General features: G+C 50.1%; 1 protein-coding gene across 1 annotated transcript; it reads left to right on the top strand.

The window, feature by feature from the left end:
• Window positions 1-2,387: 2,387 nt before the first annotated feature.
• On the top strand, window positions 2,388-8,187 carry PYGO2 (pygopus family PHD finger 2; the record flags this gene model as incomplete). The annotated part of the gene is given in 3 exon segments (XM_073608697.1): window positions 2,388-2,761; window positions 2,764-3,269; window positions 3,271-8,187. Coding segments are annotated over 3 exon segments (1,066 nt in total), but the record flags the coding sequence as incomplete, so codon positions are not given.
• Window positions 8,188-16,180: the final 7,993 nt, after the last annotated feature.

The raw sequence follows: 16,180 nt of genomic DNA, 5'->3' as shown, positions 1-16,180 counted from the left end.
ATCCAGAGTGGCCATCAGAGCCCCCCCATATCACCCCCACCCCTTATATCCAGGAGTTGCCAGCAGAGCCCCCCCCACCCCTTATATCCAGGAGTTGCCAGCAGAGCCCCCCCCGTATCACACCCCACCCCTTATTTCAAGGAGTGGCCAGCGAGCCCCCCCCACCCCTTATATCCAGGAGTGGCCAGCAGAGCCCCCCCCCCGTATCACCCCGCACCCCTTATATCCAGGAGTTGCAGCAGAGCCCCCCCCCATATCACCCCCCACCCCTATATCCAGGAGTGGCCAGCAGAGCCCCCCCCCCGTATCACACCCCACCCTTATATCCAGGAGTGGCCAGCAGAGCCCCCCCCCGTATCACCCCCACCCCTTATATCCAGGAGTGGCCCAGCAGAGCCCCCCCCCACCCCTTATATCCAGGAGTGGCCAGCAGAGCCCCCCCCCCCCCGTATCACCCCCACCCCTTATATCCAGGAGTTGCCAGCAGAGCCCCCCTGTATCACCCCTTATATCCAGGATTGGCCAGCAGAGCCCCCCCATATTTTGGACCCCTCCCAAACATCCATGAATAACCATAAACCTCCTTACATCAAGGGGTGCCCATCCCAACCTTTCAGGTGTAACTGTCAACCTTTTTACGTCCAGGAATGTAAAAATGTTGCATCAGTGTGATCTCTGGCTCCCATAACATGTGACGTCTGTGTGTGTGTGTGTGTGTTCTGTGGGGTTGGATGAGGATTGGATGAGGTGGAGATCATGATGTTACCTTCTTACTTCTCCACCTCATCCAATCAGAGTGCTGCTTATTTATTGAGAAAATTGAAAAGTGTTCTCTGGTGCCTGTGCTGGGAGAGCGCCCTCCTGTGATCACAGTGCAATAGATTCTTGAGGGTAGTAGGCATGTAAGTTCTACATGTTTCGTCATACGTGACGTCTTCCAGGGTATAGTGTAGTAAGCGTGTAGCTATGAGTTTCCTCATACGTGATGTCCTCCCGAGCCATAGTGTATTAGTGGTGTAATATGTAGCGCTACAACGTTTTCCATACGCGATGTCCTCCAGGGCATAGTGTAGCAAGGATGTAGCTCTACGAATTTCTTCATATGTGACGTCCTCCGTGGGCATAGTGTATTAGTGGTGTAGTATGTAGCGCTACACGTTTTCTCATACGTGACGTCCTCCAGGGCATAGTGTAGTAGGGATGCAGCTCTACACATTTCTTCATATGTGACGTCCTCCGGGGCATAGTGTAGTAGGAATTAGGGCTGGGAGATTTTTCCCCCCAAAAAAACTGAGATTTTTTTTTTTTTGGACACCGCGTCGGACCTGAGGCGCTGCGGGCAGGAGTTTTTAGGCAAGGCCGTGGCTTCGCCTAAAAACTACTGCCCGCAGCTCCTCGGGACCGGCGCGGTGAAAAAAAAAATCGATTTGCTTAAATTTTGAATCGATTTGACCTTTCAACTCTATTCAAGATTTGAATCAATTTTTTTCCCCAGCCCTAGTAGGGATGCAGCTCTACGCATTTCTTCATATGTGACGTCCGGGGCATAGTGTAGTAGGGATGCAGCTCTACGCGTTTCTTCATATGTGACGTCCTCCGGGGCATAGTGTAGTAGGGATGCAGCTCTACGCGTTTCTTCACATGTGACATCCTCCAGGGCATAGTGTAGTAGGGATGCAGCTCTACGCGTTTTTTCATATATGACGTCCTCCGGGGTGTAGTAGTGATGCAGCTCTACGCGTTTCTTCAAATGTGACGTCCTCCAGGGCATAGTGTAGTAGTGGTGTCCCTTCAGTGATTTCCAGCTTCTAGAGGGATCCCAAGGGTCTGGTATATACATAGTTGGTCCCAAGCTGGAACAATGTAACTCTGTAATAATATCCAGACCTGAAGTTCAGCTTTTAAGTATGGGGGTGGGGGGTGTTCTTTTAACAGAACCTGTCACCTCATCCTGAATGGTGTCAGTCACTTGTACAGAGGAACTTGTGGCTGAATATTGATTAGTTCTTTGCCCGGTCTGGTTCCCCTCCCCCCGTGTTTAATTTGATTTCTCAATCCCTGTAGAGGGGTTTATATTTAGAGCCGCCGTTCCCTCAGATATGACCACCCCAGAGCTCTGGTTCTTCATCCTGTCAGGTTTGTTTGGACTTCATAAAGATGAGATGAGTTTCGGGATGTTTATTACAGTATAAATGGGTTAATGGCTTTCATCTGGTTAGTGTCAGCCTGGACCGTTGTTCCTGGACTGGCTGTAGATGGCGCAGCATCACCGATTAAACTCATTGAGGTCCTCAGCGCGCCTGAACTGAGGAGTGTTCAGTGTTTGTTGGATGATTTTGTTCCGTCTGTTTCTATGTGATCTGTGGCTGACTCTTTCCTGTCTTGTTTCAGGGGCCGTCCTACTCTCACCTCTCGGAGTTCGCCCCGCCTCCAACCCCGATGGTGGACCACCTGGTGGCTTCCAATCCCTTCGAGGATGACTTTGGAGCTCCGAAGGTCAGCGCCGCTGCCGCCGCCTCTCCGTTCATGAACAACCCCGTCCCCTTCGGCAGCTACCGCATGCAAGGTGGAATGCCGCACCAGGTACCCCCAGGATATCCAGGCGGGCCCCAGCCAATTAGACGCCAGCATCCGCCCTTTCCACCCAACCAGATGGGCCCCGGGTTCGGCATGCCCCAGAACCCCAACTACGTCCAACCTGGAAACATGAACTTCTCCAACCAGCCGTTCAACCAAGGCATGGGACAGAGCTTTAGCCCCCCGGTGGGCAGATAATGCAGGGGCCAGTTGGGGGATTTGGCCCTATGATGTCCCCCACCATGGGTCAGCCCCCCCGCGGAGAAATGGGGCCGGGTCCCGTATTAAACTCTCCCACTGGTCCACCTTTCACTCAAAGGTTTGGCTCACCTGGTCACCCCTTCGGACAGCCATCAATTCAGAGGCCAAGCCTTCCTCCCAATGCCAGTCCGTACTCTGGGCCCGACCAAAACTTCCCCCCGGGGGTGGAGGACCACAACAAGAACTTAAACCCTCCCAGCAACACCTTCAACCAAGAGCAGCACGTCGGCTCGCCGTCAGCCGTCAACGGCAATCAGCAAAGCTTCACTCCCAACAGCGCCCCCCGGGGAAACAGCAGCACGCCGGAGGTCACAACATCCCCCCCGCCCAGCAAACCCACCGGGAACTCTGGTCACCAACCCCCTCCAGGACTTGTCTATCCCTGCGGGGCGTGCCGCAACGAGGTCAATGACGACCAGGACGCCATCTTAATGCGAAGCCTCTTGTCAGAAGTGGTTCCACCGCGAGTGCACGGGGATGACCGAAAGTGCCTACGGTCTGCTGACGCGGGAGGCCTCTGCCGTGTGGGCGTGCGATTACTGCCTGAAGACCAAGGACATTCAACCTGTGTACATCCGCGAGCCAATGGGGCAGCTTGTGGCCGCCAATGATGGATGAAGGGGGACAGTACATGCCCCACAATCTGGCTTTTCTGAGCTTTAACGACTGGCACCCTCCAGCGGGATGGGGTGTGGCTCGGACCTTCCTGACCTGTAAAGCCAGTCGGTTCAGGAGGGACGTAAAGTCGCTTGTGTCACTATGAGTCTGTGTTCACCACTCGAACAGCGAGGGTCATTGTGAAAACATGCATCCATCCTAGCTGGAGCCCCCCCCCCCCGCCAAAGTCCACCTTGGTCTCTTCCAGTGCTGTACCACATCTGGTGCACCCCTCCCCTGGAGTCCACCATGGTCTCTACCAGTGCTTTACCTGCATCCATCACAGCTGGTGCCAGATCTCCCCTGGAGTCTGCCAAGGTTTCCTCCAGTGCTTCTACTGCTTCCATCCCTTCAAGAGTCCACCATGGTCTTCAGTGTTTCTACAGCATCTATCATGGCTGGTGCCACCCCTCCCAAATTCCACCATGGTCTCTTCTAGTGCTTGTAGCGTATCCATAGCAAGCTGGTGCCACCCCTTCAAAAGTCCACCATGGTCTCTTCCAGTACTGTACCTGTATCCATCACAGCTGGTGCCACCCCTTCCGGAGTCCACCATGGTCTCTTCCAATGCTTTAACCTGCATCCATTACAACTGGTGCCATCGCTCCCGGAGTTCACCATGGTCTCTTCTAAAGCTTCATTTTATTTTGTACAGGTCAAGAAAAATACTCTGCTTGTTGGTATCCTTCTGTATGGTCAACCGTTATCAGTATATGGTGGTATATTTCTGCTTATCCTTTGGGGGGGGGGGGGGGGGGTTCCCACAAAAAAGAACCTGATTTTGACTAAAGGTTACTCTGTTAACATACGACTTCACCTGTTTATTGCAGACTTGTGTTTGTTGGCAATCAGTGTGTTTTTAGTAAGTATCACTACAGCTTAATCTTTGTTGAATTCCCCAAGGGACGAAGTACGTGGAGGATTTGGGCCCGTTCTGATTGGTGGTCACATTGCCCAATAAGAGTGCATCGCCTTGAGGCGATTCAGTTCGCATTTGCAGCGCTTTACAAATCATTCATTCATTTCTGGCTGTCGGCTCCACCCCAGGCTGAAGCCCAATTTATGGTCATTCCTATAGGAGAGCAATGGCACTCTAGCAACCCACTCTTCTGTGCATGCTTCGTCTGTCGCCACCCCCAAACCTCCCCCCCCCTTGTGCATGCACGGTCACTCACATCTCATTCGAAAATTTCCTCCTTCTGATCAACTGGTTGGACAGTGGTTGGGGGAAGCTTGGCTCACTGTTGACCACTCTGGCTCAGTAGCTCCAGCACCATTCGGAACCCTCCATGCACTGGGGCCCCCAGAGGGATTCAGCAGTCTTTAAGCTTTGCTGTTACTTCTTTAAAGCTTGTCCTACACGTTTCAATCAGATTGTACAACCTCCTCTAACTAAAAACTACGCCTAAGTACTCCAGGTTGTTTCTGAATTTGATTTACCTTCCACTGCATAGGTGTTGGTAGATATAAAGGAGATTGTATGGCCATAGAGGGTCAGTAAAGCTGACCATACACTATACCAGAGGTTCTCAACCCCAGTCCTAAAGTACTCCCAACAGTCCATGTTTTCAGGTTTTCCTTTATCTTGCACAGGTGCTTTAAATCAGATTCAGTGGCTTGGTATTTTGGACAGCTATTTTATCTAAGAGAAATTCCTTAAATCTGGCCTGTTGGGAGTAGTTGAGGACCGAGGTTGAGAACTGCTGCACTATGCAATCTGATTGTACAATCTCCTTTAGATCTACCAGCAACTGTTTTGGTGCCAGGGCGTGGCCTGATGTGACACTGGCAATGGGATTGTAAGGGTAAACGTTAATGTAAAGGTACACCTTGCTATAGTTGTAGGCCATTTTATGTACCTCCTGAACCCTGACTGAAAAACTCCCATCAACCTTGTTGCTAGGACGTTGCTAAGGTACTCCCAGCTGAGCTTCACTGTGATTGGACGGAGATAACAGTACACCACATGCGTTGGGGGGGTGAGCAGTAACGGCTGGGAGTGACTTAGCAACAACCTAGCACTAAAGCCAGACTAGATGCCATCTCAAGTTTTTTTTGGCCAGGCTTCATATCTAAATGGCCTACACCTATAACATGGACATTATCCAACTTTAGTCAAAAGCTTCAAATTTTGGTACCTGCAGAGGCAGTTTTTTGGTAAAGGTGAACTACGCCTTTTAGGTGTGGTTACAATTTTTGCACCTTCATCAGTCTTAACGTGTCGAGGTTCCAGTAATCGTGTTCAAAGTATATATATATATTTTATCTGTTATAAGCAGTCTGATGTTCCTGGCCGCGCTGAATTATATCTTTGCACTTACTGAGCGCTCTTGGTGGATGGCGTGTGGCCCTTTCTATTTTTTATTTTTTTTGGTGAGGGGTGTTGATTTGGCCATGGCGGTTTTCCTCGATTGACGGTAATTCGTCACCAAGTGATGAGCCTCTTCCTGAATTTCACGCTGTGCGACCAAATCCACCTCTTGCACTGCTCGCCATCTTTTCCGTGTGGTGTATCTCCAGTGTACGGTTCCAAGAGTAAACTGAATGAACGTGTTTTATGGATTTCCAGGTTTATGTAAAAGAATTTTAAGAACATTCAAGGGAGAGTTTTCTAGACCTTCAGTTGAATCGGTGTTGAAGATACTAAAATAAATGGTTGGAGGGGAGTATTTTCAAGCACACAGCTGACTTTCTGTATTACAACTGGACTACGACTCAACTACATGGTCTACTATGACTCCACTACATAGTCTACTACGACTGGGCTGTGACTGAACTACATAGTCTACTACGACTGGGCTGCGACTGGGCTACATAGTCTACTACGACTGGGCTACATAGTCTACTACGACTGGGCTACATAGTCTACTACGACTGGGCTGCGACTGAACTACATAGTCTACTACGACTGGGCTGCGACTGGACTACATAGTCTACTACGACTGGGCTACATAGTCTACTACGACTGGGCTGCGACTGAACTACATAGTCTACTACGACTGGGCTGCAACTCGACTACATGGTCTACTACGACTGGGCTACATGGTCTACTACGACTGGGCTACATGGTCTACTACGACTGGGCTACATGGTCTACTACGACTGGGCTGCGACTGAACTACATGGTCTACTACGACTGGGCTGCGACTGAACTACATGGTCTAGTACGACTGGGCTACATAGTCTACTACGACTGGGCTGCGACTCAACTACATACATAGTCTGCTACGACTCGACTACATATATAGTCTACTACGACTGGGCTGCCACTCGAATACATAGTCTACTACGACTGGGCTGCCACTCGACTACATAGTCTACTACGACTGGGCTGCCACTCGACTACATAGTCTACTACGACTGGGCTGCCACTCGACTACATACATAGTCTACTACGACTGGGCTGCCACTCGACTACATACATAGTCTACTACGACTGGGCTGCCACTCGACTACATACATAGTCTACTACGACTGGGCTGCCACTCGACTACATACATAGTCTGCTACGACTGGGCTGCCACTCGACTACATACATAGTCTGCTACGACTGGGCTGCCACTCGACTACATACATAGTCTGCTACGACTGGGCTGCCACTCGACTACATACATAGTCTGCTACGACTGGGCTGCCACTCGACTACATACATAGTCTGCTACGACTGGGCTGCCACTCGACTACATACATAGTCTGCTACGACTGGGCTGCCACTCGACTACATACATAGTCTGCTACGACTGGGCTGCCACTCGACTACATACATAGTCTGCTACGACTGGGCTGCCACTCGACTACATACATAGTCTGCTACGACTGGGCTGCCACTCGACTACATACATAGTCTGCTACGACTGGGCTGCCACTCGACTACATACATAGTCTGCTACGACTGGGCTGCCACTCGACTACATACATAGTCTGCTACGACTGGGCTGCCACTCGACTACATACATAGTCTGCTACGACTGGGCTGCCACTCGACTACATACATAGTCTGCTACGACTGGGCTGCCACTCGACTACATACATAGTCTGCTACGACTGGGCTGCCACTCGACTACATACATAGTCTGCTACGACTGGGCTGCCACTCGACTACATACATAGTCTACTACGACTGGGCTATGACTCAGCTACATAGTTTACTACGGCTCTTCAATCAAAAAAAAAAAAAAAGCATTCCAGGCCTTTCCAGGCACCTGCCGGAGACTCAACCCATCTCTTCAGCGACTCCACCCGCATGGGGTTTGCACACTACCTCACTTTTAAAAACCTGCAACCCTAATGGTGACGCTGCCGGGAGGTGCCGCCTGGAACTTCGTTCTCCTTCATGTGAATATTTGTGAATCTGCTTTTGCATTATGGACTGTGTATCCCCCAATCCGTCCTCTGTACCCCCCCCCCACCAGTGATTATGCACTTATTGAACACAGCAATGTCGTTTCCCCTCCCGAGTGGACTATAAGCCATGACTTGGAGAACAATCAGAGCTGAATGGGGGCGCAGGACTTTTACTGCTATATAATAGTGGCGCCCCTTGCTTCCTACCTGGAACCCCCTCCATGTAAGTGTCCGTTATTTCTATGAATGGCGGGGGGGAGGTGGCGGCAGCGAGGTCTTTTTGTATTTCCAGCTGTGGATCTTGTGTGTATTGCTGGTATAAGCGGTTCTATAAAATATGTGATGGTACGTCTATGTGTCTTATTTCTCAATGGCTGGGATGAGTCCTTGCTATAAATATGAGATATTCGGTAGACATGTTGGTAGATTGCTGAACCCAAGAGTGGAAAGGATAGGTAACAGAACAACCAGCCACACTCTGGTTTGACCTGGAAAGGGCTTAGTCTTGGAGGATCTGCTGCGACTCATTGTAGTCAACGTCTACTTTAAATCGCATAGTCTACTCAACTCTACGTAGTCTATTATGATCTCCAGTATAATTCTGTGTAGTCTACTGTGATCTTTACATGCAACTCTATGGCATGCTACGATCTCCACTATGACTCTACATGGTCTACTATACTCTCTACTATGACTGCATGGTCTACATCACTCTCCACATGGCCTACTTCGGTCTCCACCATGACTCTGCATGCCCTACTTTGATCTCCACCACGGCTCCACATGCCCTACTTTGATCTCCACCACAGCTCCACATGCCCTACTTCAATTTCCACCAGGACTCCGCATGCCCTACTTCAATCTCCACCACGACGCCGTGTTGCCTACTACGATTACCACGGTTCTGCATGGTCTACTACTGTGGTTCTCAACTCCCATCTTCCGGACCCACTAGCAGGCCAGGTTTGCAAGATAACTGAAATACATCACAGGTGATATCATTTGCTGCTCAGTGATTTCAGTATTCTAGTCTGCATCTCCCCAAGGTAATCCTAAAATCTGACCTGTTAATGGGTCCTGAGGACAGGAGTTGAGAACCACTGGTCTACTACGATCTCCACTGCAACTCTGCATGGTCTACTATGATCTCCACTACAACTCTGCTTGGTCTACTACGATCTCCACTGCAACTCTGCATGGTCTACTATGATCTCCACTACAACGCTGCATGGTCTACAATGATTTCCACTACACCTCTGCTTGGTCTACTATGATCTCCACTACAACTCTGCATGGTCTACTACGATCTCCACTACAACTCTGCATGGTCTACTATGTTCTCCGCTACCACTCTGCATGGTCTACTACGATCTCCACTAAAACTCTACATGGTCTACTACGATCTCCATTGCAACTCTGCATGGTCTACTATGATCTCCACTACAACGCTGCATGGTCTACTACGATTTTCACTAAAATTCTGCATGGTCTACTGCGATCTCCACTACCACTCTGCATGGTCTTCTGCGATCTCCGCTACCACTCTGCATGGTCTACTACGATCTCCACTAAAACTCTGCATGGTCTACTACGATCTCCACTACAACTCTGCATGGTCTACTACGATCTCCACTACAACTCTGCATGGTCTACTACGATCTCCACTACAACTCTGCATGGTCTACTACGATCTCCACTAAAACTCTGCATGGTCTACTACGATCTCCACTAAAACTCTGCATGGTCTACTACGATCTCCACTAAAACTCTGCATGGTCTACTACGATCTTCACTAAAACTCTGCATGGTCTACTACGATCTCCACTAAAACTCTGCATGGTCTACTACGATCTCCACTAAAACTCTGCATGGTCTACTACGATCTCCACTAAAACTCTGCATGGTCTACTACGATCTCCACTAAAACTCTGCATGGTCTACTACGATCTCCGCTGCCACTCTGCATGGTCTACTACGATCTCCACTAAAACTCTGCATGGTCTACTGCAATCTCCGCTACCACTCTGCATGGTCTACTACGATCTCCGCTACAACTCTGCATGGTCTACTATGACTTTGCATGATCTACTACAATCTCCACCATGACCTTGCATGGTCTACTATGATCTCTGCATGGTTTACTTTAATCTCCACCATGACTGTGCATGGTCTACTGCAATCTCTATGGTCTACTATGTTCTCTACATGCAACGCTGCATGATCTACTACGGTCTCTGTGACTAAGCCCTCTTGGGTGCAATGTGTCAGCCATAAGGCTCAGGGCGAACCATATGTGATCTTGCCCAGAACAATGATGCTTTGCTATATGCTGATCTCATGGAAGTGAGGCTGGATCATCTGTTTACTGGCTGTTGGGAGTGTGGAAAAGCTCCAATTGGCCAGTACTGGCATCCATGGCCTCTCCGGGTGTTATTGGTAAGTAAAAGGGCTTGAAGTCCACGTATTTGAGGCAGCTCTCTGACAACTGGGGTATCCTTGGGGGTCACTTGGGTAGGGGAGGTAGTGTCCAAAGGATGGGAGCACCACAGATTGAAGGCGATTCTAGTAATCTTTTTTGCACGTGGCAAGAGGTCAAAAGAGTAAGCCAACATGGTTCAGGGGTTTGGAGATTGAAGATTATCAGGACTCAAGTGCTGCCATTAAGTGAAGAGGAAACGAGACCAGCAACATAAAAGTTGTACCGATGTGGTTTGCTGGTCAGGCAGCCATGACGTTTCTCCTTACTGCCAGCACTTAAAGTGGAACTAAACCCTCCTATCCTTTACAACCAAGGAAGCTGCCATCTTAGCCTCTGTTTGGTCTACAGTTGTCATGGTGCTGCACATGTGATCAGTTATGACACCGGCCATTTGATGGCTTTGACAGTTCAGGGGCGAGCCCTCAGCCTGAGTAGAAAAGCCTGTCTGTGGGTGGCATGCCGCAGAGGAGGACCCTTCCTCTGTGGTCCTTCTGTAGAGTCAAAGTCCTCCATGCCCCCAGCAGAGTAACATTGGTTTAGCTGATTCCACTGCTCTAGCTCTGAACATAGCATGCTGGCAGGGGACAGGCTTTTCTTCTCAAGTTGTGGCTGGTTTCTAAAGACTGAAAACTTTTATCTGTGATGCTCCATAGACGTTTATCTGATTCAGGATCTCTTTGATACATACTCGCCATCAGTACTGTAGGGAGCCCGGTGTGAGCTGAGTCACATCAGTCTGAGTATAGATTGAACTGAGCTATCTCCCTGGTGGGACAGCTCAGGGCCAATCACATAGGAGGATCCGGAGTGAGTCACATGCTCCTACAACGCTGCATGGTCTACAATGATTTCCACTACACCTCTGCTTGGTCTACTATGATCTCCACTACAACTCTGCATGGTCTACTACGATCTCCACTACAACTCTGCATGGTCTACTATGTTCTCCGCTACCACTCTGCATGGTCTACTACGATCTCCACTAAAACTCTACATGGTCTACTACGATCTCCATTGCAACTCTGCATGGTCTACTATGATCTCCACTACAACGCTGCATGGTCTACTACGATTTTCACTAAAATTCTGCATGGTCTACTGCGATCTCCACTACCACTCTGCATGGTCTTCTGCGATCTCCGCTACCACTCTGCATGGTCTACTACGATCTCCACTAAAACTCTGCATGGTCTACTACGATCTCCACTACAACTCTGCATGGTCTACTACGATCTCCACTACAACTCTGCATGGTCTACTACGATCTCCACTACAACTCTGCATGGTCTACTACGATCTCCACTAAAACTCTGCATGGTCTACTACGATCTCCACTAAAACTCTGCATGGTCTACTACGATCTCCACTAAAACTCTGCATGGTCTACTACGATCTTCACTAAAACTCTGCATGGTCTACTACGATCTCCACTAAAACTCTGCATGGTCTACTACGATCTCCACTAAAACTCTGCATGGTCTACTACGATCTCCACTAAAACTCTGCATGGTCTACTACGATCTCCACTAAAACTCTGCATGGTCTACTACGATCTCCGCTGCCACTCTGCATGGTCTACTACGATCTCCACTAAAACTCTGCATGGTCTACTGCAATCTCCGCTACCACTCTGCATGGTCTACTACGATCTCCGCTACAACTCTGCATGGTCTACTATGACTTTGCATGATCTACTACAATCTCCACCATGACCTTGCATGGTCTACTATGATCTCTGCATGGTTTACTTTAATCTCCACCATGACTGTGCATGGTCTACTGCAATCTCTATGGTCTACTATGTTCTCTACATGCAACGCTGCATGATCTACTACGGTCTCTGTGACTAAGCCCTCTTGGGTGCAATGTGTCAGCCATAAGGCTCAGGGCGAACCATATGTGATCTTGCCCAGAACAATGATGCTTTGCTATATGCTGATCTCATGGAAGTGAGGCTGGATCATCTGTTTACTGGCTGTTGGGAGTGTGGAAAAGCTCCAATTGGCCAGTACTGGCATCCATGGCCTCTCCGGGTGTTATTGGTAAGTAAAAGGGCTTGAAGTCCACGTATTTGAGGCAGCTCTCTGACAACTGGGGTATCCTTGGGGGTCACTTGGGTAGGGGAGGTAGTGTCCAAAGGATGGGAGCACCACAGATTGAAGGCGATTCTAGTAATCTTTTTTGCACGTGGCAAGAGGTCAAAAGAGTAAGCCAACATGGTTCAGGGGTTTGGAGATTGAAGATTATCAGGACTCAAGTGCTGCCATTAAGTGAAGAGGAAACGAGACCAGCAACATAAAAGTTGTACCGATGTGGTTTGCTGGTCAGGCAGCCATGACGTTTCTCCTTACTGCCAGCACTTAAAGTGGAACTAAACCCTCCTATCCTTTACAACCAAGGAAGCTGCCATCTTAGCCTCTGTTTGGTCTACAGTTGTCATGGTGCTGCACATGTGATCAGTTATGACACCGGCCATTTGATGGCTTTGACAGTTCAGGGGCGAGCCCTCAGCCTGAGTAGAAAAGCCTGTCTGTGGGTGGCATGCCGCAGAGGAGGACCCTTCCTCTGTGGTCCTTCTGTAGAGTCAAAGTCCTCCATGCCCCCAGCAGAGTAACATTGGTTTAGCTGATTCCACTGCTCTAGCTCTGAACATAGCATGCTGGCAGGGGACAGGCTTTTCTTCTCAAGTTGTGGCTGGTTTCTAAAGACTGAAAACTTTTATCTGTGATGCTCCATAGACGTTTATCTGATTCAGGATCTCTTTGATACATACTCGCCATCAGTACTGTAGGGAGCCCGGTGTGAGCTGAGTCACATCAGTCTGAGTATAGATTGAACTGAGCTATCTCCCTGGTGGGACAGCTCAGGGCCAATCACATAGGAGGATCCGGAGTGAGTCACATGCTCCTCCATACAGCTCAGAGCCAATCAAATGGGAGGAACCGGAGTGAGTCACATGCTCCTCCATACAGCTCAGAGCCAATCACATGGGAGGAACCGGAGTGAGTCACATGCTCCTCCATACAGCTCAGAGCCAATCACATAGGAGGATCTGGAGTGAGTCACATGCTCCTCCATACAGCTCAGGGCCAATCACATGGGAGGAAGGGGACTGAGTCACATGCTCCCCTTCCTCCCATGTGATTGGTCCTGAGCTGTATGGAGGAGCAGGTGACTCGCTCCTCTTCCTCCCATGTGATTGGCCCTGAGCTGTATGGATGAGTGAGTCACATGCTCCTCTATACAGCTCAGGGCCAATCACATGGGAGGAAGCAGAGTGAGTCACATGCTCCTCCATACAGCTCAAGGCCAATCACATGGGAGGAAGCGGAGTGAGTCACATGCTCCTCCATACAGCTCAAGGCCAATCACATGGGAGGAAGCGGAGTGAGTCACATGCTCCTCTATACAGCTCAGGGCCAATCACATGGGAGGAAGTGGAGTGAGTCACATGCTCCTCCATACAGCTCAAGGCCAATCACATGGGAGGAAGCGGAGTGAGTCACATGCTCCTCTATACCGCTTAAGGCCAATCACATGGGAGGAAGGGGGGTGAGTCACATGCTCCTCCATACAGCTCAGGGCCAATCACATGGGAGGAAGCGGAGTGAGTCACATGCTCCTCCATACAGCTCAAGGCCAATCACATGGGAGGAAGCGGAGTGAGTCACATGCTCCTCCATACAGCTCAAGGCCAATCACATGGGAGGAAGCGGAGTGAGTCACATGCTCCTCTATACAGCTCAGGGCCAATCACATGGGAGGAAGCGGAGTGAGTCACATGCTCCTCCATACAGCTCAAGGCCAATCACATGGGAGGAAGCGGAGTGAGTCACATGCTCCTCTATACCGCTTAAGGCCAATCACATGGGAGGAAGGGGGGTGAGTCACATGCTCCTCCATACAGCTCAGGGCCAATCACATGGGAGGAAGCGGAGTGAGTCACATGCTCCTCCATACAGCTCAAGGCCAATCACATGGGAGGAAGCGGAGTGAGTCACATGCTCCTCCATACAGCTCAAGGCCAATCACATGGGAGGAAGCGGAGTGAGTCACATGCTCCTCCATACAGCTCAAGGCCAATCACATGGGAGGAAGCGGAGTGAGTCACATGCTCCTCCATACAGCTCAAGGCCAATCACATGGGAGGAAGCGGAGTGAGTCACATGCTCCTCTATACCGCTTAAGGCCAATCACATGGGAGGAAGGGGGGTGAGTCACATGCTCCTCCATACAGCTCAGGGCCAATCACATGGGAGGAAGCGGAGTGAGTCACATGCTCCTCCATACAGCTCAAGGCCAATCACATGGGAGGAAGCGGAGTGAGTCACATGCTCCTCCATACAGCTCAAGGCCAATCACATGGGAGGAAGCGGAGTGAGTCACATGCTCCTCTATACAGCTCAGGGCCAATCACATGGGAGGAAGGGGGGTGAGTCACATGCTCCTCCATACAGCTCAAGGCCAATCACATGGGAGGAAGCGGAGTGAGTCACATGCTCCTCTATACCGCTTAAGGCCAATCACATGGGAGGAAGGGGGGTGAGTCACATGCTCCTCCATACAGCTCAGGGCCAATCACATGGGAGGAAGCGGAGTGAGTCACATGCTCCTCCATACAGCTCAAGGCCAATCACATGGGAGGAAGCGGAGTGAGTCACATGCTCCTCTATACAGCTCAGGGCCAATCACATGGGAGGAAGCGGAGTGAGTCACATGCTCCTCCATACAGCTCAAGGCCAATCACATGGGAGGAAGCGGAGTGAGTCACATGCTCCTCTATACCGCTTAAGGCCAATCACATGGGAGGAAGGGGGGTGAGTCACATGCTCCTCCATACAGCTCAGGGCCAATCACATGGGAGGAAGCGGAGTGAGTCACATGCTCCTCCATACAGCTCAAGGCCAATCACATGGGAGGAAGCGGAGTGAGTCACATGCTCCTCCATACAGCTCAAGGCCAATCACATGGGAGGAAGCGGAGTGAGTCACATGCTCCTCTATACCGCTTAAGGCCAATCACATGGGAGGAAGGGGGGTGAGTCACATGCTCCTCCATACAGCTCAGATCCAATCACATGGGAGGAAGGGGTAGCGAGTCACATGCTCCTCCATACAGCTTAGGGCCAATCACATGGGAGCAAGGGGGGTGAGTCACATGCTCCTCCATACAGCTCAGAACCAATCACATGGGAGGAAGGGGGGTGAGTCACATGCTCCTCCATACAGCTCAGGGCCAATCACATGGGAGGAAGCGGAGCGAGTCACATGCCCCTCCATACAGCTCAGGACCAATCACAGAAGATGAGCAAGTCACATGCTCCTCCATACAGCTCAGGGCCAATCACAGAAGCAGAGCGAGTCACATGCTCCTCCATACAGCTCAGGGCCAATCACAGAAGCAGAGCGAGTCACATGCTCCTCCATACCCGGAAGTACTGAGTTTTCTTTTGTAGATTTGCTTTACTGCCATGGAAGACAACAGAAGCCCAGAGATACATTTCACTCCAGTAGCCATGATGGCCGGTCATGTGACAAGACACCGAGGCGTTGGTCAGCTGATCTGTGCCAGACTGAGATGCCTAAGTACAATTGGCTGATTTTGTCTTGTGACCACCAGTAGCTCCGCCCCTTTACAGCATGCTATCCTATGTGAAGATGAAGGAATCCTGTGCAATGTCTGATCTCTCCTCCTGAGGGCGCTGGATGACATGCTGATCCTCTGGCTTCAGTACTCTCGGATGCAGAACTAGGGTTGCCACCTCATCCCTTTAAACCTGAACACATATTAATTATACAGGTTCTGTGGCTGATTAAGGGGGTAATTAAACTCACTTAGTGCCTTATCTGCATTCAATTAGCC

The sequence above is a fragment of the Aquarana catesbeiana genome, linkage group LG13, assembly GCF_042186555.1.
Source record: "Aquarana catesbeiana isolate 2022-GZ linkage group LG13, ASM4218655v1, whole genome shotgun sequence".
NCBI classification, from domain to species: Eukaryota; Metazoa; Chordata; class Amphibia; order Anura; family Ranidae; genus Aquarana; species Aquarana catesbeiana.
Note: the sequence above shows the minus strand (reverse complement) of the source record. Positions and strands in the feature narration are given on the sequence as shown.